At 39.4% G+C, this 13,732-nt stretch overlaps 1 protein-coding gene across 6 annotated transcripts in view; it reads right to left on the minus strand.

The window, feature by feature from the left end:
* Window positions 1–1,728: 1,728 nt before the first annotated feature.
* Window positions 1,729–13,732, minus strand: part of carmil3 (capping protein regulator and myosin 1 linker 3) — a 147,982-nt gene continuing 135,978 nt past the window's right edge. For 5 of the 6 annotated variants that reach the window (XM_079651797.1, XM_079651796.1, XM_079651798.1 and 2 more), the window contains 6 exons: window positions 11,414–11,762; window positions 9,155–9,261; window positions 8,880–9,081; window positions 8,051–8,116; window positions 7,643–7,762; window positions 1,729–2,460 (listed from right to left, as the gene is read on the minus strand). In XM_079651797.1, coding sequence (XP_079507923.1) covers window positions 2,420–2,460; window positions 7,643–7,762; window positions 8,051–8,116; window positions 8,880–9,081; window positions 9,155–9,261; window positions 11,414–11,762 — 885 coding nt within the window. In that variant the 3' untranslated portion in view covers window positions 1,729–2,419. The remainder of the gene's footprint in view (window positions 2,461–7,642; window positions 7,763–8,050; window positions 8,117–8,879; window positions 9,082–9,154; window positions 9,262–11,413; window positions 11,763–13,732) is intronic. The other variant, XM_079651799.1, reaches the window with a different exon arrangement.

Genomic DNA, 13,732 nt, shown 5'->3' on the forward strand with positions numbered 1-13,732 from the left:
ATTGGGATGAACTGGAAAAGCCTTGAATAATAATGTTAATGCATGTTTGTCCAGCATAGGTTTACAGATACTGTAATGAAACATTCAGGTGGGCATATGGTGCTTGGGACTTTGTTTGTATCGAAACACTGAGGCAACCGAGCTTATCTGGTGACCCAGTGAACGCAAAACCCCTTTCTGTGATCTGCCCTTGCATTGTGGCTGTTCAGATGACTGGATGCCGGGAATTAATCGCTTCTCATTTTCAGACGAAGACAGACAGTCTCGTCATGGTTTGGAAAAGCTGACAGAGCGTGCAAGAGTGAGAATACACTGTTTAGGCCTAATCTGCTCATTAAATGCCTGGGATTAATTAAGGATCATGTTTTCTGCTCATTATTAAATCTCTCTCCGACGTCTGCTAAAATCACAACAGCTGTATCATCATGCATATTCTGCTTTCATTACTGCAGACTGTGGTGCAGATCCAAGTTTATGGTAATGAAAGTGCACGATGAATTGGCAGCCACTTGTCAATGGAACAGTGAGCAGGTGGTTTCAGGACAGGGGATGAGTCTCTGCTGCCATCTGTTGCTCAGAGACACAAACTGCCCGTCAAAAGTGGGCTGGAGTGATTATATCTGAAATAATAAGAAAACGTTAGGGTTTTTAGGTTTGAAAACAAATAAACAGCCTAATTTTAAAAAACATGGATAAGCCACTTAAACTGGATTATTGTTGGCTTGTGTGTTTAGAAAAATGAATTGGGACGTGTCCGATTAAAAGAAGTGCTACATCAATTGCACTTACATAAAACCAGTCACCAATAACAGACAGATATTTAAGAAAATTGTCAAAATAAAAGCAACAGAATGTTAAGAAATCTGGAATTTCTGGTATTTGTCAAGCTTAAGAATAGATACTTATGCCTATAATTCAACCAATAGCATTACATTAAACCATTCGTGGACTACTTTTTGGCATCTTGATAGCCGCCATTTTTTTTGTTGGGAAAGCAGTAGTGACACAGGGTGGAACTATAAGTACAACTAAACGATGAACAAGACATTTTTAGGAGACCAACATGTTATATTGAACTTCCCTGAACTGAAATAAACCGGGAAAGGGTCAACGTTGAAAACAAAAACGCAAAGAGCACCCAAACCTGACAACTCTAAATCTGTAGTGACATGCCAATCACAAGGTAGCCCCGCCCTAAGACAAACACATTGTTTATTTAATCGTAAATAAAACATATATATAACTGTATTGAAGAAGAGTTGAAACTAGCAATTGAGACCATTACCTTAATAGGAAATGCTGACTTAGAATCAATTGAGAAGTAGGGTGATTATTTCGTAGACTTCTATACAATCTTTGTCGTCCTTAAGGCTACATCTCGTCAATAATTTAAAAATGAGAAGTGTTGATTTTACAGGTACAGAAACATTGTTTTTTTCCCCCCAGAAAATGCATAGGCTGAGCTATAGGCTATGTATGTATGTATATACAGTATATGTTTCTTTATGTTTCTTAACAGACAGTAAAGTGATTAAAATGTTCCCAAACAATCTGCAATAAAAGCAGCAGTGCAATTCCCTAAACCTCAAAATATTTATTTGGAAAAGTGTTACTAAGCCCAACAGAAGGGTTAGGGTTATTTTGGGAAATGCACGTTGCTCTTATTTCATAACATCTAAATGTATTTGCAGGATGCCTCATAAATGTGAATTTAAACAACACAGTACCTCGTGTAAAGTCAATTTTATTTATTCCGATTCATAGAAGCATTTTTTAGAAAATATACTAATTTTCAGGCCTGAAAAAAATCTGATTCAAACACTGACTGACTTAAATACTCTTGAAGAGATGGGAGTGCTAAGTGCATGAAACACACATTTCTCAATCATCACCACCAAAAAGCATACTCACAAACACAGTTATCAAATGACATATTATCACAAATAAAAACATGATTGTTTACCACAATGGTTAGTGCAGTTTTTAGATTCATTATTGACACCTTCACTAGAATCAAGACGGTACAAACTCACTCTTAGTAGTCACAGATTGTCAGTAAAAGACGGGGAACGAGGGATGAGATGACGGTATTCTCAATATTTTTGCACAAATGCATAAAATAGTTCATGATGACTGGAGAGACGGATTGTGTGCTTTATGTACTACGGGTTTAGAGCGTCCTTAATGCCTGAGAAAATAGCAAGTGCAACCAGTTAAAAACAGAAAGCATACCAGTGCATGCATTTTCAGCAACAAATGTTTACATGGGTTAAAATTGAGAGGGGGGGGGGGGGGGGGCTGAGAGCAGCTGTTGGAGCTTTGTCTCTTGAGTCCACACGGCTTTTTAAAAGCTTGTCTCTCTCCAGTCCTCGTTGTTCCAGTCCCTCCCCAGAAAGCTCCTCCTGGTGCTCTGGTAACGTCATAACGCGTCTCTGTTGCCCAGCTGGGGGCTCTCATAACCTAAAACAAGCAGAAACAGTGTCAATGCAGGACTGTGCAATTCAAAGGTCCTCCTTGGAAATGAGTTTGTGATTATGTGTAAAGGGAAGGGTTGCACTAATGGAGACATACTTAAGGAAAACGATTATAGGGTATTGACAGATGTGCCGATATCTTCCAATTCATTTTGGCCAATTGCCAATATACAAACCTTTTTTGAATCCACCTAATTGCAGATAACATCAAGTCTCATCTTTTGGCATCATCACATTATTATATGCTTAACTGTTACATTGGACTCCCAGATCATATTACAATTCAATAAAAATATTGACTTACTTAAATCATTCAGAAAATGGAGCCCATTATGTGGCTATACAATCCATACAATTAAAAAGAAAATCCCATTGGTGCATTTCACATTTATTAATTATTAAGAAATTGGCATTATTGGCTAAGTTTTAACCTCATAAGGAACCACAAATGAAAAGCAGAACCGCAATCTGAAGTCGAATCGTTAAAATACAAACGATTCCCAACTGTAAGCATTACACAGTTATACTTTTAATAATTCCACTGTGAAGGTGATTTGTCACTTTATTATTCATTTTGTTGAACGAGAAGTGGCAGTTTTATGAACTACAATGATTAAAATCCATTCCAGTGGAGTTTGGATGCTAAAGATGTGTACGTGTAAAATCACATTGTTGCATTTCACATGTATTCATTATTAAGTGCACAAACTTAAGCACTTTTAGTCTTCAGATTAAACATTTCTATCCTTTTAAATTCAATGAAGGTGGAGACAAGCTCATATACAAAGAGATGGTTTTTTTATGATCTTGTATTTTATGGAAATAAACCTCCACAGTGGAGACACACCTGTCGCTCCCACTTAGAAACGTTCCACTGCCTATGCACTTCATTCAAGTGTAATTTGATCGGCAAAAAAGTAAATAACAAACTTTGTGACGTTGTTTTTGAAAAGTGCTTTATAAATAAGTTATTAATATTATTAAAAATGCAGATTTCATGGTGAATCCATATAAAATTATGATTATCTAGATCTGCAGAGCTAAAAGGAGAGTGCATATTGAACTAACATGAATCAGTTCAAAACCACGCTAATGTCTGCATTATGTTTGAATAGGCAACTCAATGTGATTCACTATAGAAACTGTAAGAGGTTGTTTCTGTGGCTAAACAATGAAGTTGTTGCAGGTTTATAGCTGCACTAATATAATAACATATGTACTAGTGTCTGTATCTGTTTTCTTTTTTTGTCACACAAGTCAGCTATCTACCTTCTTTAAACCCTATCAGACAGATTTGTCTTTACAATAAACCATCTGTACGCTACTTGCTGTAAACCAAACACCAGACAGACAGAGTAAGCATCTAGTTAGTGAGCGCTAAATGCTTAAAGGAGAATAACATTGGATTTAAATTCACCAGATTGGCTGCAAACACGACTCTAAACTAATGCTAATGATGTTCTCTGTGTACTCTTCACAGACTTCCAGTATTCAGATATCACACTGTACTGGAAACACAAATGCTGTTGGCTATTAAAGTATAGTACAATTATGTAATAAATAAATAAATGAGACAATTGATTTATTAATTTTAAAAAGTGTTGATAATTGTAGCTAAGTAAAAAAAAACATATTCAGTTTTTTTAGTCAACATATATCACCAAAATTCTGTCAACCTTTATTTGAGACAAAAAAAAAAGATATCCTTTAAACAACTTAACTTATATTTGTTGTCTTGTAAAAAAATGTAAATAAATGAACGTAAATTTGTTTTAGGTTCTTTTTTCTCATCATATCACTAGCTAAAAAGGGAACAATTAATAATAAATAAATATGATTTTAATAGTCGTAAATTAATTTCTGGTTTCGTTTTTATGTCATGTGATATTTTTTAAGATATCTGACCAAAAGGGATTTTTCTTTTTGGAGTTCTGACTTTAAATACAGAATTCAGAGATTAAAGTCATAACAAAAACACAACAAAAACATTCACTTGTGGCCCTAATCCTCAACATCTATTCCATCTAACAAAGTAACCGAAAATTCAAACTATTATAACCCAGCCCAGCAGGCACACTTCCTGTATAAGCGGCTGTTTTCCCGTCGTCTGTGACTTATCATCATCATCCTCACAGTGATGCTAATTGAGCCTCACGCAGGAGCAGCTTCTTGACAAACAGCTGTGTATGACGGAGAGGATTGGCAGCGGTGTTGCTGTGTCATTAGAGCTCCTAGAATTCCTCCGCCACAGGATTCTCATCTCCAACGGAAAAACGTCTCAGTGTCAAAATCGACAACGAGTCAGCTAAACATGGCTGCCAATTATCTCCATAATAAGACGTGGTATCAGAAAGGAATCTGCTCGATTAAAGCAGAAATGAAAAAAGGTTCTTTATTTGAAATATGGCGAGGTTCCCGACTAATAGCACTCTCATCCAGGCCGTGTCGGAGCGGCTGCCAGCTGCAGGGAGACGTGCTGGAGAACAGCCAAATAACAGCTTTAAAGGATGTTTTGTGATTTCTTTCTTTGGAGCCATACATAAAAATAGCGGAACAAGGATGCATACAATATGTTCGGTATGACTCATCCATGTGAGAAAGTCTACAAGAATTTTTTTGTGCAACATTTGGTGACAAAATAGGGTTGTTTACAGATGTTCTGCTTTTAGGGGGCCTATTACGCTCATCTTCAGGTTCATATTTGTATTCTGTGTCTCTACTGTGACATGTCTCCATGCTCTAATGTTCAAAAAGCTCTTTATTTTCCTCATACTGCCTGTGCTGCAGCACCTCTTTTCACCCTCTGTCTGAAACCAGAGCCCAGTCTGCTCTGATTGGTTAGCTGGTCTGTTGTGATTGGTCCAATGGACAAAGATGTCCTGCCCCTTAGCCTATCACGTACGATGTGTTGGAGCGCTAGCCAATAGAAATGCAAGCGTTACATAAAGATGTCACCATGTTACAGAAGGGAAAAAGGCCCCCAGGAAGATGTGTTCTGTGTCAGTCTATGACGTCATTGGGCTTATAAAAACCTTTCCCATTGACTTACATAGGGAAAGAGAGGTCTGTAAATCAGCAGATACTTATTTTTAAACTAACACAACCACCCAGTACCAACACTTTTCTAACCCTTATTCATTATCCTCAAATCACTAGGCTCTTAAAGTTGTAAAATGCGCTAAAAGCCAAATTCAGAGTTTTTTCCTCTCCTTTCATTTGACTGAACCGAGAGCAGGACATCGGAGGCGGGGCTTAACCCTAAACCCAGGTAATATTGCTCTGGAGAGGCCACTGAGCAACTTTTATATGAATGAAAGTGTCATGCCTCCAACGCTGTATCCAGTGCTCTTGGAGAGCAACTCCCTCTGGAGAGAACTTTGGGATTGTAGCCTTTGCAGACCATTTGCCTGCACACAAACCTACAGGACTGTCTCAGAAAATTAGAATATTGTGATAAAGTTCTTTATTTTCTGTAATGCAATTAAAAAAACAAAAATGTCATACATTCTGGATTCATTACAAATCAACTGAAATATTGCAAGCCTTTTATTATTTTAATATTGCTGATTATGGCATACAGCTTAAGAAAACTCAAATATCCTATCTCTAAATATTAGAATATCATGAAAAAGTATACTAGTAGGGTGTTCAACGAATCACTTGAATCGTCTAATTAACTCGAAACACCTGCAAGGGTTTCCTGAGCCTTGAAAAACACTCAGCTTGGTTCAGTAAACTAAATCACAAGTATGGGGAAGACTGCTGATCTGACTGCTGTCCAGAGGACCGTCATTGACACCCTCCATCAGGAGGGTAAGACACAAAAAGAAATTTCTCAAAGAGCAAGCTGTTCACAGAGTGCAGTTTCAAAGCACATCCACAAAAAGTCTGTTGGAAGGGGGAAATGTGGCAGGAAACGCTGCACAACCAAGAGAGATGACCGCAGCCTTAACAGCATTGTGAAGAAGAGTCGCTTCCAGAATTTGGGGGAGCTTCAAAGACAGTGGACTGAAGCTGGAGTCCAGGTATCAAAAGTCACTGTTCACAGACGTGTCCGGGAAATGGGCTACAATAGCCGTATTCCCATGGTCAAGCCACTTCTGAACTCAATACAACGGAAGAGGCGTCTGACTTGGGCTAAGGAAAAGAAGCACTGGACAGTTGCACAGTGGTCCAAAGTCCTCTTTTCAGACGAAAGCAAGTTTTGTATTTCATTTGGAAGTCAAGGCGCCAGAGTCTGGAGAAAGGCTGGAGAGGAGCAAAATCCAAGTTGCTTGAAATCCAGTGTGAAGTTCCCACAGTCAGCGATGGTTTGGGGAGCCATGTCAGCTGCTGGTGTTGGTCCACTGTGTTTCATCAAGCAAATGCAGCTGTGTACCAAGAGATTTTAGAGCACTACATGCTTCCGTCTGCTGAAAAGCTCTATGGAGATGAGGAATTCATTTTCCAGCATGATCTGGCACCTGCCCACAGTGCCAAAACCACCAGTAACTGGTGTACTGACCATGGCATTACTGTCCTCGATTGGCCTGCAAATTCCCCTGACCTGAACCCCATAGAGAATATGTGGGGTATTGTGAAGAAGAAGCTGAAAGACACCAGACCCAACAATGCTAATGAGCTAAAGGCCGCTATTGAAGCATCCTGGGCATCCATAACACCTCAGCAATGCCACAGGCTGATTGCCTCCATGCCACGCCGCATTGATGCAGTAATCCGTGCAAAAGGATTCCCAACCAAGTACTGAGTGCATTAATGGACATTTTCAAATGTTTGATTGTGTTTTGCTGTTATAAATCTTTTTTTTTTACTTGGTCTGAGGAACTATTCTAATTTTTTGAGATAGGATTTTTGAGTTTTCTTAAGCTGTATGCCATAATCAGCAATATTAAAATAATAAAAGGCTTGCAATATTTCAGTTGATTTGTAATGAATCCAGAATGTATGACATTTTAGTTTTTTTAATTGCATTACAGAAAATAAAGAACTTTATCACAATATTCTAATTTTCTGAGACAGTCCTGTATATAACACACTGACTGCAGGATAGGGAAAACCCCAAAAAGCATAATAGGACTCCTTTAATTTTTAGTCAAATTAAAACTGTGCCAGATCACATGCCACATGGCCGTCATACTGCACATTCAGGAAGTGAAACAGATACATACACCTGGTCCCCGCTGGGAAGTCCAGAGAGCTGTTTCTGTACTGGGGGAAACTGGGCTTTTTCACAGGGAATCTGCGATCTGAGGACCTCTCCAGATCGTAGGGGCTGTCCGGGTCCATGCCTGAAGGGAAATGGCACGAGGCACACAGACAGAGTGGGATGTGGGAACAGGGGAACAAAAAGGGGGGAGGGGGGGTTGCAGGATAAAGCGGGCAGGAAGATCTATCAGGCATGGGAGGACATCAAAATCACGCTGCTTTCATTTGATATAATGATGACAAGGCAGTGGGCCATTGTTATGAATTATGGAGAAAACAGCAAGATGTCAATTTGTCTCATTCATGCACGTGTAGAGCCAAACAACATGCATGTTGAGTTTATCAAGCACACAGAGAAAGAAGTACGGTACCTATGTCGAACGAGTTGGACTTCCTGGTGTGACGCGATGCTGCGGGGAATCCATTACGGCCTTCATCTGGTTGGTGGAAGAGTAACAAAAAACATCATCATCTGCATTTATTCTTTCCATAATGGCCTTCTGACATCATCAACAACATACAGCATTCAGTAGTCTCCTTACATCTACCAAGTTAAACAGAAACATTCGTTGCTCAATTCTGACATTTTTCAATAGAAAATCAAGGATTGCATATTATACATGAGGCACACAAAATATAACAAATATGCCAATAATGGGATGAATATTATGATCCAAATTACAGTCATTAAATGATTGCCCGCTAATACAAAGAAAGGAATTTAAAAATAGATACTGTTTTAAAGTTGGTTTGTTATCCGCCCAATAAACAGTGAAGAACAAGAAGGAAGAGGAGAGGAAAGACAAGAGAGAGAAGAAGAAGAAGACGAAGAAGTAGGAAGATGAAAATCAGAATAAGAAGAGGTTGAAGGAGGAGGAAAGAGAGAGAGAAAAGAGGGAGACGAAGAAGAAGCCGAGGTGAATGGCGGAGCATGAGGAGGAGGAGGAGAAGAAGACGGCACAGTATGCTGACTAGACCTGTAAGAGTTATGTAAACAAGATTTCTGAATTATTATACTAGAAATGATACTTTGTTTTTCTTGTTAACAATGGGGACTTAAACGCGACTCTGCTTCTAAACATTAGGTTAGTTCATCAAGGTGCATTATACTCATCCTGTATATTCTTATATTGTTTTATCTTAGTGATCTACACAATCTGCCACTTCTCTATCTACCGCAGAGTATCATTGTTTCAGCACCTTGACTGGCAGGATCCGCTGCTTCTCTCCCCGGATTGGCAGACGCTGGGGGGCTGGTCCCATCTTCTTCAATGATTGGCTGAGCTGGAGGGAGGCTCCTCTGCTCATTGGTCAGCTCTTCACCTGGGCTGATGGGCGAGCTTTTGGGAGAACGCACAGCCTTTTCTGGAGAGCTCGTATCTCTTAGGATATCGAGGCTCAGCTGGAAGAGGAATAGAGCATTTGTGTTATTTCACACAAGTCTTCAGATTCTTTTCCTTCTTTACTTCACATACCTTGGTGGGCAGGAGAGGACGCTGGCCTTCTGGTCCTCTTCCTCTCTGCTTCTCTTCATGTTTTCGGTCACTCTGGTCCTCTTCTACTTGCAGCCTTCCTGCCTCTTCTGAGGAAAGAAAAAAACGCTTAATATAACATATTTGACTTTATACGCACTCTGTTCGACACGGGATGAGAAATGTACAGTATCTACGATAAAGGCTTTCTCACCCAAATACATCTTGAAATTGAAATGATGAAATGAATATTATGCTTGCCACTTGATGTGTGCATATACTATATGCATGTTAATAAGCTGATAGGCAGTCATTGATCTTCATTCAATTAGCAGTAGCAGAACCTATTATTCATATTTATTGCTCTGCACAAATTGCAGAAACTATAAAAATGTACTTTTCATTAGCATTTCTCAATTTGTAATGACATTCTGGCTGCAGATTCTCCCATTGATTCGATGGCATGCCCCGCTCTGGACTGAAGCTATGTACGGACGTCTTAATTCCCCTTGAGCCAGAGTGTAGTCTGCAGCGATGTTTGTAACTGAGGATGTTTGGCTCATTATGGAGTCTAGACTTGAAATCAACAATGGGCCGCTCTTTTTAAAAGGGAAAGCGTAGTTTTGAGACTGAACAAATCAAAACTCTGTCCATTTATCCCTTTTCAAACTGACTTTGACAGAACACCATTTCTTTTAACAGGGTATATGCAGGAATCCGGAAGTCAGATGTAAGACCTTTTAAGACCTTTTTTAAGACCCTTTCCATACATTTTAAGACCTCATCGCCACTTGGAGTTCTAACCGGTTACATTGGCGACACACTTAACCTCACATTGTCCTTCCTCCTTATCTTCCAACCATTTGGACGCAGACTTGCATTTCCCCATAACGATGTTGCTTAACAACCAGCGTAAACGGACCTTTGCGCGCTATCAAGCAGTGAGCATGCGATGTCCTGTTCAGATGATGTCAAATCCAACGGGATGCCATAAATAAACTACACAGAATCACACTACACATCTACGCAATGATTACATTCAGGCACACTTTAGAATACAACCTCTTTGGACAATTTATATACTTATTGAAAACAAGCTACAAAATGTAATACCTTGGAAAATGCCGTTTAATGCTTTTTAATAGCCTTCATTTTCGCTAAATTGATTTATCAACTTTTAATAATTTTTAAGACCCCGCGGACACCCTGTTTAATGATGTTTATCTAACTTTTGCTTTTACAGTTTGTTACCTTTTCAAACGGCATCTTTTGGGCTTTTTCCCCCCCATCCGTACATTTCTTTACACTATGTTACAAAAACTGTAGACTTTTGAATTCTATATTAATGTTACATTATTTATAGTTATCATAATTAATGAAGGTCCCACAATAGAACCAAAAAAGGTGACACATTTTGAAAGAGATTTTGATTCAAAACTATCATTACAATTATATTTGACAGCAAATATACGAATTACAATCTGACAATATTATGTTTATGCTCTACATTTCAATTGTTGTTGTTTAAAGTGAAATAAAATGGTGTTTGAAATAACGATGCCATTAGTATTTAACTCACTGATATAGAATCTGTCCTATAAGATTATTACAATTATTAATGATTTTTTTAAATTATTATTATTAGTAATAATGGTGAAAAAAAAAAAAAATTCCTCAGTAATTGAAATAAAGTAAACTAAGTATGTAGTTTGAAAATTTTAATAATACCACTTAATAATGTCAATAGTTTCTATTTTATAAAACTTGCCTTGCCTAGTAGTAGCAGGTTATTCTATTATAATGTTTTATAAATGTTTCTGTATATTTAAATGTTTTGTATTTTTATTTGTTATATTCTATAGATGGATAGGGTACATTATTTTTTTGCAAATGTGTATTTATTTAGAGTTTATTTATTTAAGGTATTTTTTAGATGCTGCTGTATCATATTACAATTCCCAATTTAGAATTAATACGGTATATCTTATCTAATGTAAAAATCTCATCCAACAAATATGCTGTTTTGTGCCGTAGGGGTATTTTAAAAGCAGAATATACAGACATCTGGCCCTTCAGACGAGGAAGGTAAGAACACTTTTCAGTCAGTATAGCAATGCCAGTTTTCCACTAAGTTTAGTTACAAATATAAAGTCAGATAGGCTGTTTGTATGAGGGTTGAAATACACAATAACTAATGTCCAACCAGAGCCAAAGCAAGGTCAAATTCATTTGAAAAATAACTTGCTGTATGAGGGGCAGTACCTAGGCTCTCCTGCAGGTGTCTCTGCCTCATGACAGCCATAGAGGGCTTGCAGCTCTGTGGGGGGGGCTCGGGCCTGGCCTGGCTCCCCTCTCTGTCCTCCTCCACGTCGCTCCGAGGGTCTGTGAGGGGGACGATCCTCTCCTGCCGGACCCCCTCCGCCTGCCTCTCAGGCTGCTCCCTGGAGAACGCCACCTGGCCGTTGGTGTGGGCGTCGGGGGGCACGTCGGAGACGATGGTGGACCTGTCAGTATCCTGCTCCGTGTCTTTGATGTCGCAGGAGCTGCTGCCATCAGAGTCCTCAATCTCCGCCCCGATGCAGCTGTACACCATGCTGACCAGGTCTGTGGACTGGACAAAGAGACAACCATGGATAAAAAGTCTGCAAAGCTAAAAAAAGGTCATTTCACTATACAAGGGGTGTCCAAACTACGGCCCGGGGGCCAAATGTGGCCCGCCATTTTGAATCGGCCCTCAGCAAATTAAAAAAGTATAATGGAATACGGCAAATAAATTCAGTCAATTAAAGTTGGAAAAATGTTCTAACAAATCTAAGTTGATAAGAAAAACGCCATGTTTCCCCTTATCAAGAGCAATCTGAGGCTTCTGATTTAAGTTAGGAGCTGAAAACAAACATTTTGCAACAAAATAAATGAAACCCTGGAAACCATGGAGAGTTTTGATTTCTTAAGGTATTTTCAAGTATCAAACATAAATGATCTACATTTGATTGATTTGGCTGACTTATTACTGCAAACATCGCTGCTACAACCCGCTGCTGCAGATACACTCTTTACAACATCAGGAGGATACGTCCCCAGCTGACCCAGAAAGCGACACAGGTTCTGGTCCAGACTCTTGTCATCTCACGCCTAGACTACTGCAACTCCCTCCTGGCTGGTCTACCTGCATGTGCCATCCGACCTCTGCAGCTCATCCAGAATGCAGCTGCTCGTCTGGTCTTCAACCTTCCTAAATTCTCCCACACCACGCCGCTCCTCCGCTCCCTTCACTGGCTTCCAGTAACTGCTAGAATCCACTTCAAGACACTGGTACTTGCGTACCATGCTGCGAATGGATCTGACCCTTCCTACATCCAGGACATGGTTAAACCGTACACCCCAGCACGTGCACTCCGCTCTGCATCAGCCAAACAGCTCACTGCACCCGCACTGCGAGGGGGACCCAAGTTCCCATCAGCAAAAACACGTAGGTTTGCTATCCTGGCTCCAAAATGGTGGAATGAGCTCCCCATTGAAATCAGGACAGCAGAAAGCTTACATATCTTCCGGCTCAGAATGAAAACTCATCTCTTTTGACTCCACTTCGAGCAATAAAATTACTATCAAAGCGCTTATATACTAATAAAGGGCTTGCTTATCTAAAGCCAGTTGAGTAGCACTTGAAATGTTTTAGCTCTATGAAACCTGATGTACTTATATGATTCTGTTTTCTTCAAGTTTGTATCTTGTTGGTCGAACGCACTTATTGTAAGTCGCTTTGGATAAAAGCGTCAGCTAAATTGCAATGTAATGTAACTTATTAATTTAATTATACCACAATTCAACTATCCCTCATTTTCCTGGGCTTCTCCTCCAGGCTCAGTGAGGATCCATGGACACCACCTTGAGGAGCAAAGGGATGTGTGTGTCTGCACGAGCCTTTGGGCAGTGACTACAAATAGACCACATAGTCCTATACACTTCTGCAAGCTTCACACTCCAACACAGAGAAAGAGTAGAATAATCAGGTGGTGGGGAGAGCATTCATCTCTGCACTGTGTCGAGTCATGTGGAGCTATCGGAGTCGGAAGACATTTGGATTTCTATTGATGAGTTATGATGAAAGCAGACCAAAGACATGGTTTTGAGACTATTCTGCCCTATCGGTGCCTTAACAGAATAATAATGCTTTGGCTTTTTGGAAATGAAATACACATTTAGGAGTGTCACCATGCTTTCAGAGGTCCTGGAATTGTGCCAGGTATTGAAGCCAATTTACGTATTGGCCATCACTGGGATAACAACTACCATATAAGTCATGTGATGCCCTGGGGCCTGAAAAAACATACTTCCATCGACTAACTTTACTAAAGGGACATTTGTAAATAACCGTATCCTCTTTTTTTTTGATTAGGTAAATCAACTACCCAGAACAAACACTTAAAAAACCTTTATTTAAATTCCTGAAGTTTAAGTTCCTAGTACCGTAATTTTTGGACTATAAGGCGCACCTGAATATAAGCCGCAGCAGCTAAATTGAATGATGTGTACATATATAAGCCGCACTGGACTATAAGCCGCAGGTGTTTTAATGTTTAA

Source organism: Notothenia rossii (genome assembly GCF_949606895.1).
Source record: "Notothenia rossii genome assembly, chromosome: 9".
Lineage (NCBI taxonomy): Eukaryota > Metazoa > Chordata > Actinopteri > Perciformes > Nototheniidae > Notothenia > Notothenia rossii.